This window comes from Aquila chrysaetos, chromosome 21 (assembly GCF_900496995.4).
Source record: "Aquila chrysaetos chrysaetos chromosome 21, bAquChr1.4, whole genome shotgun sequence".
Taxonomy (NCBI): domain Eukaryota; kingdom Metazoa; phylum Chordata; class Aves; order Accipitriformes; family Accipitridae; genus Aquila; species Aquila chrysaetos.
In genome coordinates this window covers 16,918,212-16,936,786 of record NC_044024.1, presented here as the reverse complement: position 1 = coordinate 16,936,786, position 18,575 = coordinate 16,918,212, and the positions used below count along the sequence as shown (strand labels likewise).

The following is an 18,575-nucleotide window of genomic DNA, read 5'->3' as shown; positions in this document are numbered from 1 at the left end:
GTTAGAAATCTGTGAGATTAGTGCTATTTAACCCATTCTGAGCAACCAGATAAAGACTTAGATCTGCAATTCCATGGAATTAGTTCTGGAAGCTCAATCGATACTTCTTTCTTGATCCCACAGACTTCAAGTTTTCTTCAAAATGAGCCTTTAAATATCTGTAGCTGTACCTCAAGTCACTTAGTGAGAAGGCAGACAGCAATTTTACTTATGCAAAACTCAAGTTCACATTTGTCATACTAGAGTGCAGGAGTTTTAATTTTATTTTTTATTGGAGATATTGCAGAGCTCTCTTATGATACACATTGACAGGGTTTCCGGTAGCAGGCTTTCAAAAATAATTAGAGTGATGAATCATAATCAGAAATAAACGACTCTTACATCTATTAAGACAGTTATTTAAAAAACGTTTTGATGAATCATGCAAAAATGCTCACAAACAGCATTATACTTTTTCATAGATTATTTTTTGTTTTTCCTAAGTCTTATGAAAAGAGCTTGTGCTTTTAACACTTGAATTGAAAAAATATTTACAGCAGACATCATAAATGCTACACTGCAGTTCAGACAGGCAAAGTGGTGATGGTCCCCTACTTTGCCATTTGCAAAACACGCTGAGGGCTTCAGATCTGTTCTATAAACTCCCAATTTAAAAGTGTTCAGTCCTGGATCTTCAGTATGCTCCTTTTCTCCAAATCATTCATTTCCTTCAGTATAAGGGCAACATTGTATCTCAGTTCTTGAAACTTTGCAATTGGCACCTGAAAAAGAATATTCAGCATAGAAAACATGAAACATGTTTGGAACTTTAACTAGGACATGTCTATGGATAGGGAACATTCCACAGTGTCAGCCCAATCTCTCTTAAAATACTTTTTTTTTTTTTTTAAACTTAAGACAAAGGATTTGAGGTTAATAAAAGTCAGTTAATTCAACTAAATCATCTGGGTGAAAAGGAAGAGGAGAATGGGGAAAAACTAGAAATAACAGCTATGTAGTACATTTTCTATACTGGCTGGTGTGAGAAAGGAAGTAATCCAGAATGTAAACTGATGGCTGCTGTGGTGAAGTAAGAGAGTCATGGATTGGAAGGAAAGACAGAGACATCTGGAAGGTTGTGGAGCCTACACAATTCTCAAGCAACGAATTCCAGATATTCTGCTTGTCCAAACTTGCAGGAGAAAGGAATTGAGCCTCGAAGCAAAACACTGGGCAGCAACCTCAAGAGCAAAGAGGACACGGCACTGCCTATACACAGAAGGCAAAAGATTTTGATTAAATGTACAAAATGTTTTCAACTGTACAGGAGACTAATGGACTTTTCTTTACTATTTCAAGCCTGAGAAGCCAAATGGATGGAAATCTATTATCCGTTAAGACAGAGAACCACATCTGAGCACAGGCACAGACTGGGTGACACAGATTAACATCAGTGCAGTGCACAAATGCATGTGTTCACATGAGTACCAATAGCAGTCTAGCTAGTCCCAGGCTGCTCTGCAGAGCACTGCCTAATTTACTCTACTTCTCTGGCTACACTGAAGACATGCAGTTCTTTTGACAGAGTCCCTTGTCATCCTTCTGCCTACTGTAGCACAGATATCAATTACGTGAGAGGAATCCAACATCTGATTTGCATTTTCCATATGCATCAGAAATGAATAAAAAGGCATCGTGTCCTTTTCACTTTTGACATATATACAAGACTCGAAATGCTGCAATTCCCATTGCTTTTTAAAAAATCTTCATTGTCAGAAGTCACACTGCGATTAAAAACCAAACCAAACCAAACCCAAGAGACCAAAGAGTGTAACTTCTGCCTGCAGCATACACATTTTAAAACTGTTCATAATGGAATTATCTTCTGGACTTACCATCTTACATAAGCCCTGTTAGTTAGCAGGACATTCTGAATGTGTCCGAATGAAAGGAAACTGAAGAGCTGAGGACTGTATTTGCTTGCTGTCGTGGTTTAACCCCAGCCAGCAACTAAACACCACGCAGCTGCTCACTCACTCCCCTCCCCACCCAGTGGGATGGGGGAAGAGAATCAGGAAAAAAAAAGTAAAACTCGTGGGTTGAGATAAGAACAGTTTAATAGGACAGAAAGGAAGAAAATAATAATGATAATAGTAACAATAATAAAGTGACAACAACAACAACAACAACAATAATAATAAAGAATTGGAATATACAAAACAAGTGATGCACAATGCAATTGCTCACCACTTGCTGACCAATGCCCAGTTAGTTCCCCAGCAGCGATTCCCCCCAGTTTATATACTGGACATGGTGTCACACGGTATGGAATACCCTTTTGGCCAGTTTGGGTCAGCTGTCCTGGCTGTGTCCCCTCCCAATTTCTTGTGCCCCTCCAGCCTTCTTGCTGCCTCGGCATGAGAAGCTGAAAAATCCTTGACTTAAGTCTAAACACTACTTAGCAACAACTGAAAACATCAGTGTGTTATCAACATTCTTCTCATACTAAATCCAAACCATAACACTATACCAGCTACTAGAAGGAAAACTAACTCTATCCCGGCTGAAACCAGGACACTTGCATATGGTACCTTAAACGAAAACATAGGTTTATCCCAAAGAGCTACTAACTGCTGGAAGACCACTCATCAGATACAGAAACCATGTTTACAGCCAGATCTTTGGCATTCAGATCTAAGCGGCAGCAGCAAAGAGCTGATTCTAAGAGAAGCACATTGTTTGCTATCTGGTATCGGCACTGCAGCGCATACTGGACAGGCACACTGACATATCTCCACTGCAGAATAGCAAAGGGTCTTCCACAGTCTTACAACAAAAAAACCCTGAAGCCAAACCAAGCCAACCAGGAAGAATGCCAGAAAGACCAAGACTTGACATTATATACCAGGAAATAAAGCCCCAAACCTAAACAGTGAAGAATATATACTTGTTTTTATTCTCACAAATGAAACTTACCCTGTTATCAGGGGTTAACCTGAAGTCCATGGCATCATTTAAGTTCCATGGAGGACCTCAAACAGAGCGTATGGGATGCTCTGAGCTGAACTGTCCACAGAGGGGTGAATTTGATTTCCTGTGAAGTGACACCCTCAACACTTTGCAATGTAACACAGTTTGTGCCTTCCTCAATAGCTGCCTTCTTGTGAAGCATTGTAACAGCAAAATCAGTCCACCTCTTTCAACCCACAGTGCTTTGGTGCTTCCTCCAGACTACTACTAATACATGAACTGAAGCCAAAATCTTTACAGAGTTCAAATGTAACAATGCCTGCTGTGCACTGAATTCCTGTATGCACCACCATGTTATTTATAGAACAAATAGCATTCCTTTTCAAAGGTTAAAAATATGGCCATCTTCTGGCAAGCCTTTATGTACAGTGTCATAAATACTGGCACTGACTAATTCTGAGGTAAAAAGCAAAGAGGTTTTTTTACTTTCTTTCTAGCAGCAAGAACTGTACTGAAGAAAAAGAATAAAACTACCTCTGCCACAGAAGAGAACATTACCATTCTCTACTAAATGTAGGAGGTTTAGAAGCGTATCGTACATTATATAAACTACCCCAGTAAATTTTCTGCCCTCAAGAGCCACCATCAGGTCTGAAGGTTACAGCTGGTAACAAAACCATAATTTTTAATCAAACTAGATATTATGCAACAGTGCTTTTCAGTAATTAGTATTCTTCTAACAAGCGAGGTTTCAGCAAAATGTGTGTAGGAACAAGGTACGAAATTATTTTGGTTGGCATTTCATTATATATATGTGGCTACACTGAACATGAAGGATTCCAAAGCAAACCAACCAATGATAATGCATTGTTTACAAAAGCTTTAATATTTTACATAGTAATTCAACTTTCTAAAAAGAACTTCAAGTGGTCTCTTTTTTTATTTATTATGGCAATCAGACTTACTTCAAAGCGATGAGCTGTCCCATCTGAAAGCTTCATCATCATTAGAATGGATGGTTGAAGTGCACGGGCCAGTGAACTGAAATTATTTACATTATTAGTATTACAACAATAGACATCAGCAGTGTGACGAGTACAGCATTGTACATTAACAATTTAAGATGTTCATGAAGGCTTTACATAGAACATGAGTAATTTCAGTCACAGAGTTCTGTACCTGGCTGGCTGGCAACTCATGAACATAGGAGTCCTGTCCAATTTGAGAGTATTTGAGACTAATATTTGTGTATTGAGACTAATTTTTTTAATATCGTTTAGTAACTGCAAGTTAGGAGTATTTTCATTTTACATAATAATCAGTTTAGTGGAACTATGATAGGGATAAGAGCTGACCAAGTACTGCTAGTAATAATGCACAGTTTTCTTATGCAGTTTATCATGTTGCATGAACCCTTTCCATCCCTTCATACTTTCAACTGCCATCTCATTTGGGTAATCAAGCTCTTCCAGTCTTCATCCTAAATTTGTGGGTTGTTATTTTATTCGATGACCCAAAGAGGGGAAACAAGTCATTCTTGTGCAGCTTCCATCAACTGATGTTGCCAAAGCCTGCTCAGGTACTGACATGCATTACAGCCAGAAGCCATACCTCTTTGCAGAGGCTGTTACTGGATGATAAACAAGAAATCCCAGGGAAGAGGTTGACTGGAAAGGAAAGTAAGAGGAAGGAAAATAGAAAAGGATAATGTATTGCTCCTGCGTTATTTGGAAAACAAATCATAGGATTTGCCTGCAGCTCACAAGCATTGTGCCTGAGGATGTTTATCTGTCCATTTTGCTCTCTTATAGGTACAGATTTTTTTTGCGTAGTGATACCCGTGTAGTGCTTACAGCACTGCTCATCTCAGAGTCACCTGAACTAGTACCTTGTGGATGTTACAATTTTCACTTAGGAGCCTTTTTTCTTGATTTCAGGAAGACTATCCCTGATTACCCATGGGCCTCTCAACTATGGCAGCAAAGACACTGCACTCTGCCTCGGATGCAGGTATTCATGAATGCAATACAGAGTCACTCACACTAACAATTTACGCTGCTGACAAATACTGGATCACCTTCCAATTTCTTTCACCCTGGTCTGTCTTGGTTAGAACTAGACAAAGACCAGGAACAGCACAGACAACAGGTTTCTGTTTCCTTCTGGCTGTAGCCAAAGAGGCATCCCCCAGCTGCCTCTGCTGTGGCAGATGGCAAGAAGTTTTCACTGCAGGCAGGATGATCACAAAGGCCTTTACTCCTGTTTTGTGAAAGAAACTAGGAGGTAGATCAACAACCAGTTGCATAACTATGGCAGTGCTGTTCTGAAGCCTTTCTTTGTAGAATCTACAGCAGACTGTACAGGTGATGGAAAGTCATTTTATTTAATATGTGCAACATACAAATAATAGTCTACTTGAGAAGTTGAATAGATGATTTCCCTCCCTTGCTCCAGTGAAACTGAGAGCTTGGCTGGCTGCATGAAGCAAAATCCATCTAATTTATTCCATCATCTCCAAGGACCTGTGGAGTTTTATCAGCTCCATTAAGTTTTAAAATATTGAAAGACAGACTCAAACTTTGAGTGAAATGTTTCTAGCTTTAGCGATCAAAACAAATGAGGAGCCTAAAAAGTATCATTAGTAGAATATGAAGGCAGCAGCCTGTTGGCAGGTCCATGTTAACAGCAGTAACCTGTACATAAACTGACTTCTACACTGTTCAGAAACCCCCCCCTCTGTATCTTACCATTTAATGCTACATGCCAATTGCCAACAGCAAGATACACTTTAACACTGTTAACATTTTTAAGCAGCACAAGAAGTCAGTTTAACCTTGGGCAAAATAATTTCTAGGGTCATGCAGGATTCTCTTTTATACCTTGTGGATATAGCTACGTCCACTCTCCACTTTAAGTCCTGGACACTTGGCAGCCTACTTCTTTGCATCAGAGCTGTGCCTTCTGAAGCAGGACGCCTACAGAGTAAATCAGAAATGGGAGACTGAAATGCAAATTCATAAAAGAAACAACAATCTAAAGAGAAAATAAGGTTCCTCAGAACAAACCTGTCCGGAACTTGTTTCTCTCCTACATCTATCCTCATTTAGAGAGGTCTGAATGAGTGGAGGTTTTGTGTATTTAAGACAGCTGTGCTCACACTACCCACTTTTCCTATGCTCAACTATGGTCCATGCTAAAAAAAAGAGACCAAGTGACTCTGTGTAATTCCAGTAAACTGACATCACTATAAAGTTTAGTAAATGTCATTGTGGTGGCTGGCATATCTATTATTTCAATTATATGCAACTGTGAGGCATAGAAAGGGATCTGCAAATATATCTTTACCTTCATGCAGATCCAACGGGAACAAGCAACCAGGAACAAGACAGATGACTTGAGCAAAAAAGTTGGAATAAGGTCACTGTGCTCCTTCAGCAGAAAGCATCTAGTATTAGTGAGCAGCAATGTTTCAAAATAGAATAGTATCAGAGTGCACTTTGAAGCATACTTTAAAAAATAAATACATTAAAAAAAAAAAATATCACACAGTGGTTCTTGCTAATCCAGCATAATTTACAAACTCTAAGTTCCTCACATAACGTTCACTGCCAAGCCCAGCACAACCTTCAAGCTGTTTTGTCTAGTCTAATGTGTAAGAAGCCAAGGACTTCATTTATTACTCATATTGCAGGAAGAATCAGGCTGATCAAGCCTCGGTTTATTTCTGTGAGGAAATACAGTTGACAGCAATTAAACTTCAGATGGTTGACAATCTTTAAAATTTTAACAGCTTCTTAAGCTCTGGGTAAGTAAACAAGCCAAATCTGATACAAAGACATAACAACCACCCATTTTTAGATATATATGCAGAAATATCTTCAGAATGAGGTCACTCGGCTGGTCCATTTGGGAGATAGTCTGGACTTCCGTGTTACTTACCCTTTTGCTTTGCTAAGCATCCCATGTCTCTGGAAGTTATTTACAGTACGTTTCAAAGCTACTCCAGTACTCCCACTAAGGGCAGGATAAGAAACATTACATCCTTTATCCATGGTGCTAGACATAATCTAATTACAGACTTTACATCAGAAAGGAATCCTCTCTGAAAAAATCAGGGACTGTAGGAGTGATAGTCCAACATCCCGACTCAGATTCTTGTGTGCAAGTTAGCTGGTGCCTTTAGAAACTGCCCAGAAAGATTAATGATTTGATAAGGTACACAGGACCGACAGGCTGCGATCCTCCAATACTCTTGCATTTACCCACGGCAACATAAGAAAGAATTCACCCTTTTTGGGGGGGTGGGGTGGTGGGTGCTGGATGGTGTCAGAAGTGACACATATTCCTAATAGTATGGTAAAAGAATGAGCAGAAAAAATAGATCAGCTGGTTCTTACTGACTGTCAACTACTGGATAGGAAGTAGGTCACCACAGCTGGGTGCAACCATGAGGAGCTGGAGTCTAGAATGGTCATTAGCAGGATTAAACAATAAGAACAGGCCTTTCCCTTTGTGGCAAGCTGCTGCCAGAGTATTGCTTAATTTAGGGAATGCCTTAAAATAGCCACACTGCTACCGCTTCCTTAAGACACGCTAACTCCCATCAATGGAAGATAATCCATTCAGTGCAGCACCAGCATTTTGGGGGAAGAAAGAGTAAACAGGAAGATGTTCTACTTAGCAGTGGTGGGAAAGGTCAGCAAAGCCCAAACAGAGGTGAAGCTTCTGAATATTGTTAAGCTATGGCATTTCTGTGGCCAAACCACAAAGCTTTAGTTCTGGTCAGGACTGCGCTTCAGTACCGTTCCCTCAGAAAGAGTTGTGGCTTTTATAGCTTAGTTTAAGCTTCTGTCGGCACCTTCCCAGCTTGGACAAGATCGCAGCTGGAACTGCAAGAATCCTGTAAGGATGACAGAATGTGCATAGTGGCCAACATACATACGGAAATTATACAGGCCATTAAATCAAGCCATTGATTTCTAAGAGGAATAGCAAAATGGAGCAGAAAAGACTCAGTGGATCTTATATCCAAAACCTATAGACTATAATCACATTTTGTAAACACTCTGTGCCAACAGCTGCAATATACTGTCAGCACATAGTGCAGAAGGCAGAAGTTAGAACATGTAAAACACCACGGATCAGCTAGAAACCTCCCAAATTATACGTGGAAAGTATGATACACCTGGTGACAAGAACATCATCTGCCAAAGGATGCAACACAAGAGCACTTGAAAATGAAAGATTAGAGAATTTGGACCAGCAGCTGACCTAACTATCAAAACTAAAGACAAATTCTGGATGGTTCCCTATGCGCATAACAAGACATGCCTAGCAGGCCACTGAACAGGGAGAATGAATAAATTAGTATGTATGACATGCTGAAAAATGGCACACAGAACGCACCCTCCTGGTAGAAACTAGAGCTACACTATTTGAAAAAAAAAAAAAAGCAGTACATTTATTACAAACATTCAAAGAGGGGGAAGTTAGGCTTATTCTTTCCCTTAAAAGAGAGGAGTTTTCACGCAGTTATTTGATGGTGTTGGTGTGGCAAGTTTTTGTTTCCTTTCAGTCTATATAGCTTGATGGAACTGTGGGGACACGGAAATACAAATGTCAAATTTCCAGTACTTCGGAGCTGTTGTTTAGTGAACAAAATTGCAAAAATAGGATAAGATGCCAGAAAAAGTATTGAAAATGGATTTTTCTGAGTTATCTAGCTCATACTGAATTTTTGATCAGATGCTAAAACTTCTCTTACCATCACAATCATATATATTTACAACTCAATAAGCATATGTATGATTCAGTGTTATATTTAAGATTATAAAAGCAGATCTGTCTAGAAATCAAATCTGAGGTGCTCTTCTCTGGTCTCAAAACACAGAGCGAGATTACACTGGATAATCACAGCTTTCGAAATGAGAAAAAGCTAAATTTTCCAGCATCGTGATTTCACAGTAAAAAACAATCATGCATGCTTCAAATGACATCTAAATTTATCCTCTTTCTCCACTGCAAACAATATTTCCACTTTGCAACCATGAATTTTGCATTCTTAACACCTATAATTCAAACAGAAGAGCAAAGAAAAGATGAGAAGGCTGAATTTATTTTTACTCCAAGAACCTTTAGCTTTAAGCCAAGCTCCTAACCAAGGAAATGAAAAATATTTTTAACTTTGGTAGCAGCATTCAGACCCTTGTGAGGGTAACTGAAATACCACAACTATGATTACCAGGATTCCATGCAGAATATCTGGAGCAGCATTGGGTTAGTGATGCTATGTGCTGAGTGACCTCAAGTTTCAAGAAGGAAAGTTTTGCATATGCAGAAAGTCCAAGCAATTTCTAAATGTAGAATAAGCTAAATATGGCTGAGCAGAGAACCATATAGAAAAAAACGAATCCCTAGAATGGACAAAAGAGAGATGCGATTCAAAAAGTTCTTGATTTAATATTTTCTCTGGAGCTACTGACATATACTGCTTAGAACATTAATTACAGCTAGCAGAGCAGTTGATATCGCATAGGTGTCATCAAGTCACCCAGTGTGAATTCCCAATTCAACTGTACATTAAGACTTGATTAAATGCTATCTGAGAAAGCTTCCACGAACCACAGCATGTAGAAGGCATATGTAGCTTGCCTCTCAACAAAGCAAGTCTTTCACTTTTGCTCTAACTTGTGATGATGATGATAAAAGTGCTTAGTTCTGCAACACATTTTTTATCTGTAGGTATTGATGCACCTTACAGAGTCTATAGAACATTATAAAAACTGATGGGTGATGATCACAGAAAAAACTTAAAATTGGCATGAAAGCTACTTACTGCATATATAGCCATGCACGATGGACATCATGTTATGTTGATTCAAAATAATGGGACAAATCTTGTTCTCATCAATTTAGAGAATTTTGCTGTTCCTTCAATAGGCCTGGGATTTTTGTCAGCAGAGCTCTGTGCAACCCTGCTGGTTACACAATGCATGATACATGAAGACACTAACCTGTTACCAAAGACTATACTGCAAAAGTCCACAATGAAATCTTCTGGTATCCTTGAAGAGAAAAGCATACAAAAGAGTTAAGGTTTTTTGTAACCACAAATATATGGCCTTAGCTAAAAAAAAAAAAGACCCAACCTATTATAGAACACAAAAAATGTGTCAACTTTTTCCATCTTCCGTTGCTTAAAACTGCCATCAGCTCTTACGTAAGCACTTCAGTCCTGTCCTACCTAGCATGGCAACAGTGAGTTTCAAAAGAACCCAGTATTTGCTTAACTTCTCTCAGTAAAGTCGAGAAAAGTTTTACTGATGGCTCTGACAAGTGCAGAAGGCAGGCCAGCAATGCATACTTTCAAAAATCCTAAACATACACTTTTCATTTCACTGTTACCTGAAGCGTCATGAAAAGAAGACGGAATGGATTGCTCCCTCAAAAGTAAAAACAGAGGCACTTGTAGCTAAGATCACTTACAAAAGGAGCATATCTAACATGGGGAGGACAAGCATAAATTTGATGGGGACCATGAGAACTCGTCAAATAGATTAACTCACACTACACCCACCCTATGCCTCTCCACTACTTTACCATTCCTCCGACACTGTTGTTGCCTTACAAACAAGCTGCTGTTAATTTTCAGTTCAATATATCAGGCTGTGAATTGCAAAGTCTGCAGAGCAAACACTATCCATTCAGCTGCCTTTGTCACAGGGACAGTAACCTCCTACAGAGAGGCAGGTTAGACAAGTGGGAGAAATAACTATTTGTGCTGCCAGTTAAATCCAGCAGTCAACATGAATCAGTGCCCAGAGACATTACTCACCAGTGGCTAGAGATACACAGCGGTATATCAAAGAAAAATCAAAGCAAACAAGGAAGTTACCTGTCCTAAAGGGCTTACAGTGTCTAATGATGGGAGAAAAAACAACTCATCAACTCACACAGTAGGAAGATGAAACAGCAGTTATTAGAGCTTGAATTCTTAATGGAAGAAGTGGGGTTAAAACACATTTTTAAATGGTGCTTGGATAAAACTGAATTCATATTAGCAAGGTAGTTATCTGAGGCAAACTGGGAAGCGAGGAGGAGGAACTAGACAGTGCTTTTTTGGCTCCATGTGTCTTTCTTTCAGAAGAGACAAGACTATTTCTGCAAACATTACTTATACTTTCTGTGCAAGTGTATCACTTAATCCATCCTGATGATGACCGAATATCCTCTGTATGTAGTGGCATAGCTGGAGACAGTGGGTTGCAATATGATTATTATGATACCTATCACAATGCTTGCTTGACTGCAAGAGTGTTACTGAAACAGAAGCATTAATGCTACCTTTGAGCTTGCATTATTTTTGCTGTGCAGTTAATGATTTTGCTGAAAATTCTGTTCCTGGCTCAAGCAGCTTACATGAGGCCTGTCACACGCTAAGCAGATCAGACACAGAACATGGCACAGCTCAGGCCTGAGCTACAGTTGGCAATCAGTTTTCAAAGGAACATTCTGCAGAAGGGACTCAAACGGCAAGGAAGAAGGTGTGAGGATGTCTCAATCCCACGTTATTGGCCTGAGACATAAAGTTATTAAACAACCTGTGAAGGGAGGGAAAAAATAGCACCCACAATTTAGAGAGAATTTATTCTCACTGGCTCAGCCAGTCAGGCCAAAAAATAGGCGATATAGAATGGCAACCCTGTGATACCAACAGTACTGATCTAATTAATCAGAAGTGGGCATGTCTCCCAGCCTCTCTCTCCACCAAAACTAGAAGCTGAGACCAGTGCATCACCAGGAAATTGAGAATTACAAGACTTTATATGGGTGGAATTAGTCCAATCTTCAGCTTCACTGAAGGAAACAAAATAGAATGCAGGAGAGGTGAAAAAAAGGTAACCTGGGTCAGAGCTCAAACTTTTAAAAGACACAACAAAAAAAGGGAAATAAGCCTTTTCTGCCTTAAAATGCAAAATACCTGCCCAAACACCAGGTGCCAATAATGCCAAGACACTGTTGTTCAACCAATTACGTGTTCTTCATGCACATGGTCACAGGATGACCTACAGGAGTCAGTGCAGAAGGACAAGTGTCTGAATGTAATTAGTAGGTGCCTTAAAAATGAGCAGGTATTTCATCTCCAAACCCAAGTGCATTGGGAAACATAGGAAGTGACATTTCCCATAGGAATCAAAGATGCTAAAAGTGCTACCAAATTTACTAAGTATCATAGCTTGAGAGTAGAATAAGCTATTTAGTCTTCTAAAAGTTTAGCCACAAGGTGAAGAGAGCTACTCACAGGAAATAAGACTGTCAGAGATGGAAGTCAGGAAGAGTCCCAACAATGTGAGAATCATGGGAGCATAGCAGCAACGAGCAGCACATAAAACATACAAGTCTGCAAGCAACACAAATGCAGTTACCTGAACTATTGCTGCTATATCAGTCATGTTAACCAGAACAAGATAAAAAAGATCACCCAGACTGAAAAGCATCTTCATAGTTCCATGCATAAACCATAAAGTGAGGGAAAAAAACCCAAAGCCAAATACAAAAGCGTAAGGCATTAAAGTGCAGTCAAATGACAAGGACAGGAGCCTGGGAGTCGGTATTTCTAGATACAGCCAGTGTAGACAGCTGGCCCAACCAGTGACATCTGGCCCTCCTGTATACCAGATTTCTCCACTGCTCAACAGAGGAATATTCACCCATCCCCAGAGAACTTGGCATGGAGCTTTTAGTACTCTTCATTATTCCTTAATCACACTGAACACATTCTGTGTGCACCTCAAGGAACACCAACTCCCACTGGGTCAAAAGCAATTCATCGGTTTCTTACTGACCTACTTTAACCTGGGTGTAAACTCCATGACGTGGCAGAGGAAGCAGCTTGCATTTTAGCTCACAAGACAAAAGGCAGGCCGAACTCCAGCACTGAGCTGCAGACAAAATTGTATCAACTAGCAAGGCACCTTTTGTCATGGCCTCAATTACACCTTTCACTGATTACATCCCAATTACGTGTCTAAATCTGCAGCTTTAATTTGCCTGAAGTTGCTCATAAAGTAAATTATGCTTATAAGTCTGCAGAACAGTCCGAGGAGAAAGCCGATGTGCAGGTTAATAGACAAATAAGGATGAAAAAAGACAGAATTAGAAACACATCTATCCATTTCTCCTAGGCAGCAATCAGAATGCTAAGAATTATGGGAAATTAGCATTTTAAAATAATTGAGCCTTGGTGCAGAGGTTTCTCTATAGATGAAAACATCAACTGCTGTTATTCTCTCATTGCTACTGAATATGAAAATAAGGGAAAACCTATAAAGATTATTAGCATCTGATGTCTAGCTTTTAGGATATGAACTTCTATTCAGAGATACTCTGAACAGTCTGATACAGAGTTTGACTAAGTCTGTAACAAACGTTATCTTGGATGACGGGCAGGAGAGATCATAGCTGAACAAGGTGGTAGGATTTCATGAGCGTTATATCATTGGCCTTTCAAAGAAGAAAAAAAGTAGGGCAGTTTCTTAGCTTCTGAGATGTTACCACTGTCTTACCAAACACGTTAAAAAATACTGCAGGGCAAGGTGGGGATGGCAGAGAGAAGGTCACTCACATTTGCATAACCTACATTACAACTAAATTAGACCAATCTCCCCAGCATGTGAAATTTACTGCTCATGCTCAGTGCTAAATCAAGTCTTACACAACACCTGGTTTTTTCCCCTGGCTTCACATGACATTTGGCAACAGATGTATTATGTGTTATTTACAGGTAATTTTTATACCAATTTTGTTGTGTAGAAAAGTTGATTTGGGGAAGCAGTTACATAAAAGTTATGAAAAAACAAACAGATTAAAAAACCAGGCATAAACAGCCATACCTGAGCTCCTTTAGGTCTTCCTTAAAAACCTAGAAAGACAAGGAAGGTGAAATTTTACAGGATGTAGTCTTGAAAGATCGTTTCTTACCTAGTGAATTAATAGTGGTTACTTGCTTGATATCTCTCCCCAAAAGTTTTAGTCTCGAGTGCCAGTAGTTTTGAAATTATGGGTTACGTATCTAGAAGAAATTCCAGAAGTGTTCAATCAAGTTGTGAGAAACTGATCTTAAAGACCTAAATCTCTTGGAAGCCTTTATTTTTGAAAACAACATCTCTGCCATTTCTTTTATGTAGCTATCCATAACATATTCTTTTTTTTAGTGTAATTTTGTGCCCTTGTTCTCAAATATGTTTTGCAGTAACTTGTTTAAACTATGACAACAGAAAGGAAGTGGCAAAAGATAAGCTCTGAATACTAAAAGCATACTTCCACTAAGTTTCCTGCAATATATGAGCTTTTCCAGTATGCCTGGGTAAATATGAAAACAGTATCTTAAACAAGAGAGAGGTGCTGGAAGCCCAGAAGTGGTTCACTCACATAAAAATAAAATGAAAAAAAGAAAAAAATGTAAGGTAAAGTAACATGAAAAGGAAAGAAAATAGCCATGAAAAAGGGATAGGGGTTGGGAACATGGCAGATGCATACATATTCATACAGAACATCCATAGCATAAGCAGAAATAGCACTTTCTCCCAATTTCCGCTATATTGTTCTGGCCATAAGACCTTCCTTCCTCTATAGCAGAAGTATGAAGAAAGGCAGGCAAACAAATATGAGAAATTGTAAGTGTGGACAAAATGAGTGGTATGAGTGAATGCACAGTTAGGGTAAGAGAGAGTTCATGCCAATGAAATAACACTTTGCAATGGTTTCTTCTGGGGTTTTAATTTAAGAGTGAAACCAAACATGCACAGTAAACAAGATGCTGAAGCAGAAAAAGATACAGAAACCTCTTTCCCAAAGCTTAAGTACTCTTCCAAAGAGCTCACTGTAAATCTACGCAACAAGTAAAATAAAATGGTCTAGGTTTTTATCGGTTTCTTCCAACCACATTAACTTGGAGCAACATTTTTATGTGCAGCTCCCCGCCCTGGCAAATAGAGTTTAGATGGTAACTCACATCTGACACAGCTTTTAACTTATCAGGACTCCAAGTATTCCCAGAACTTACTTCTTGTTTGAAAGTTGATAAGGGGAGTCTCAATGCTTCTCGGAGAAGGGTATACATGCCAGAAATGAGGAAAGCAAGTTGCTCTTCAGAGAGATTACTGCTTTCTGCAATCAGCTTGACAGATTCCTTGCAGTCTTTTCCTTCCAATGCATTAACAGTGACTGTGAATAAGAAAGAAAAGCAAGATCCCTTTAAAAAGAGGAAGACCTGGAGACCTTGAACATTAACATAAACATGTCTATGATTTTACTTGACTTAATGTACTGATGTTTTTCCTGATGTGAAATTGTCACTTCAGGTCTCTCTAAATACATCTGATCATCCACCACCACAGGTCAGTCTCAAAACACTTTACCAAGAGAACTTCAATGGATTAAGCTTTTGCATTGTAAAATTGAAGCTGTTTTCCCTGTTGAAATTTGTTCCAGTGGGATAATACAAAAAAGGTAAAAAAATTCATTGCTCATGAGCACAAATCCAACTTGAGCTTCTATCAGCAAACTTGTTCACGTCAGGAGTCTGCTTACAGCTTAATTACACTTTTGATACACAGGATAAGAGAGGATTGAGAGAGTAAACAATTCAACACTGTTCTCCAACTTTTTACATAATTCATTTATCTTGCAACATCAGCAGAGACAGGATTAAATGAGCAAGGAGACAAAACTAAACCTTCAAATCTTGTAGTTTGCACAACTGCTGATAATAAAAACTTTAAAGAAAATTACTGTTAACCCATGTGGCAATATTACACACTAATAACTGGTGTGGGTTTATCTCAATCTTCATCATTCAGTTATTCTTCCTTTTTCCATATATGCACTGGCTTATATAAATTTCTGTTGTCATGTCAGCCTCTGTCCTGCACTCTGATCAGTCTGGATGGTCTGCTGGAGCCACAGGAAGCCCCACTGTGGATAAAAAAAGGTTACTGACACAATCCCGTTGCAGGATAGCATCATTAGATTAGTCATTTATAATGAGCCACATTAGTGCTGTGAATAAAACAAGAAAAGTTAAAAATGTTCACCAAATGTTACTGAAAGCCAACACTAAGAAACTAGCTTAATACCAACATTTGGGGGGGGGGGGGGGGAAAGGAAAAGTTTTAATCATACTGCCAGCCTTCCTTTTGGTATTAGGTGAGTTCTACTGGCTACTATCTTCTAATTCTGGATAAATTCTCTTTGCTTTTCACATTTTTAAATGCACACCAAATTCAGTGGCAAGTCTTGCATCATTCACGTGGCTGACTCAATTTGTCTGGTACTATCTGCATGGCAGATTTCGCACAGAGTAGCTAGGATGTGCAAGGTGCTAGTACCAACCTGTCTGAAAAAGGCTCTGCTCTACAACAACAAAACTGACTTTGAAAAGAGTCTACTGGAAAGGCCAAATACAGATCAGCACCGAGGGCTGTCTATTAGAGCATGCACAGAGCAGGAAACAGGTTGCTGTCTACTTACCTACTTAAATACAACTTTGATCTTTTTCTTCAAAGAACAACAGGTTGCTTATAGTTTTTAACTAGACAGCTTTAATGACAGTATTGGTCTTTCTGTTGACGAACCCTAATAACTGGTTAAAAATCCATGTCTTCTTTTATAACCTACTTGCATTACCCTAGAATACAAGATTTTTTACTCAGTATAGCTCAGGGAACTCAGAAACATCAGCTGTACCAACATTTCCAACAGTCAATCTGAGGGAGGAAAAAAAAAAGAATAACCCAAAAACTTTCCAAGAAAATCTCACTGCTGGGTCATTCGTGCCTAGTAGATGATGCCCGCGGTTTCAAACTTACACCTGCAGTTTAGCAGAGCCTGCAATAACACTGGCTGGATAACCCTGTGATAATGGTATATGCAGTTTTTACATTGTGAACTGAGCAGGCATATGAAGCAGTACCTCGTTTTTTATACTATTTAGCAACAGAGTAACAGCCTCAAAAAACTAACTTGGTGCAAGTGCCAGAGCAATTTAGATATACTCTGTTGAAATCCATCATGTCTTCAGAGACTACTGAACCTTCAAAGGAAAAACCGCTGTCCTGCAAACTGTTAATCACAGACCAGCAAGAGCAGAAGACGACGGGAGACTTCTGCCAGCTCTGCATCACCTGGAGACCGTCTCCATCCGCTCTGGGGGACGCGGGCACTTGGGTGAACCAGCGCGGCAGCCACCTGCCCGGGCTGCAGGGGCTTTCGAAGGACTGTTTGCTCCCCCTACGGTAGGAAGCATTTATTGCACACCTAAATGCAGGCGGTAATTTACACCGGAATTAAACCCAGATGGGGTTTAGGAGACCGCCAGGCTTCCTGACACTGATGTAACTTTTCAGTCTCCGTTGTTCCTGCACTGGACAGCAAATACGGTTCAACGTCTGTATTTACTTTTGTCCCAAATGCCTCTGCCTATACGTAGCTTTATTACTTTCAATTACTATAAGGCAACCCTGGATACATTGCTCCATTTTTGACACTGTGCAGCAACACTTTTAAGGACAAACCAGCTACCAGATGCTTTGAGTCCTTACTAGCTCGAATCAAGAAAAAAGCCTGAAAGGAAGTTAGCTGAGAGAACGAGCACGTTAAGGGTTGCAGCACTACGCCATGCTGTGCAGCAGTTGGTCCCCTCTCAGCTAGCCACAAACAAACCGTGCTTTCACTCCGCTAATCAACTTTCCTCTTTAATTACTCTGTGATTATTTTGCATACAATAATTTACTCAACCGAGTAACTCTGACTTTGGTGGTCAAAGGTGCCGTGAGAAGCCTCCCAAACAAAAATCAAATCAATCATTTTCAATTTTACAGCCCCGACTTCAGTAAGACACTTGCACTTTGAGGCTCCTTTATTTTCTCCTGCATCCGTGGGGTCTCTGACTTTCACACGCCCTGACAGCGACTCGACCGCTGGCTCTGGGATGAGGGAGGAATGACTTTCACAGCGCTCAGTGTCAGTCCGGGGGCCGTCCACAGCTGCAAAACTCCGTACCCCATTCTCACGGATTTTACAGCGTTTTAGAATACAACCAAGGAAACCCACCGTTGTATTTACCCCTCAGCTTTAGCTTCCCGCCGGGAAAAGCAATGGGAAGCGTCCCGGGAGAGCTGCGGCCCTGCCCACGCGCGGCAGAGCGGAGCAGGCCCCCTCCGGCTGCCCTTGCCTTCCTCGAGGAACGCGGCGCCTGCCCGTCGGGTCTGGCCGGGAAATCCCTCCCGTCCCCCCGCGGCGGGGCAGCGAGGGCCCCGCGGCGGGGCGAGCCCCGGCGGCACGCAGCGAACAGGCCACGCTCGGGCCCTACCTTTGAGGAGCCGCCGGAAGGTCTCCTGCCCCACGTCCTGCACGCCCCGGGCCATGGCCTCCACCTCGGCCGGCACCCGCGGCCCCAGGAAGCCGCCGCCGGCGCCGCGGCCCCCGCCGCTCTCGCCATGCCCGTAGGCCGCCGCCGCGGCCTTGCCCGCCGCCGCCACCGCCATAGCAGCGCGGCCCCGGCTGGCGCTGACGCGCGGGGCGGAGGGCGGGGCCGCGTGCTGGGGGCGGGCCCGCGTGGGCCGCCC

General features: G+C 40.8%; 1 protein-coding gene across 1 annotated transcript; it reads right to left on the bottom strand.

Moving 5' to 3' along the window:
* Positions 1 to 245: 245 nt before the first annotated feature.
* COMMD5 (COMM domain containing 5) lies at positions 246 to 18,532 on the bottom strand. The gene is made up of 7 exons (XM_029996690.2): positions 18,320 to 18,532; positions 15,014 to 15,174; positions 13,842 to 13,870; positions 9,963 to 10,013; positions 5,829 to 5,924; positions 3,915 to 3,990; positions 246 to 761 (listed from the first exon to the last, which is right to left on the bottom strand). The coding sequence occupies exons 1-7, from the start codon at positions 18,492 to 18,494 to the stop codon at positions 660 to 662; spliced, it is 690 nt and encodes a 229-aa protein (XP_029852550.1). The 5' UTR covers positions 18,495 to 18,532; the 3' UTR covers positions 246 to 659.
* Positions 18,533 to 18,575: the final 43 nt, after the last annotated feature.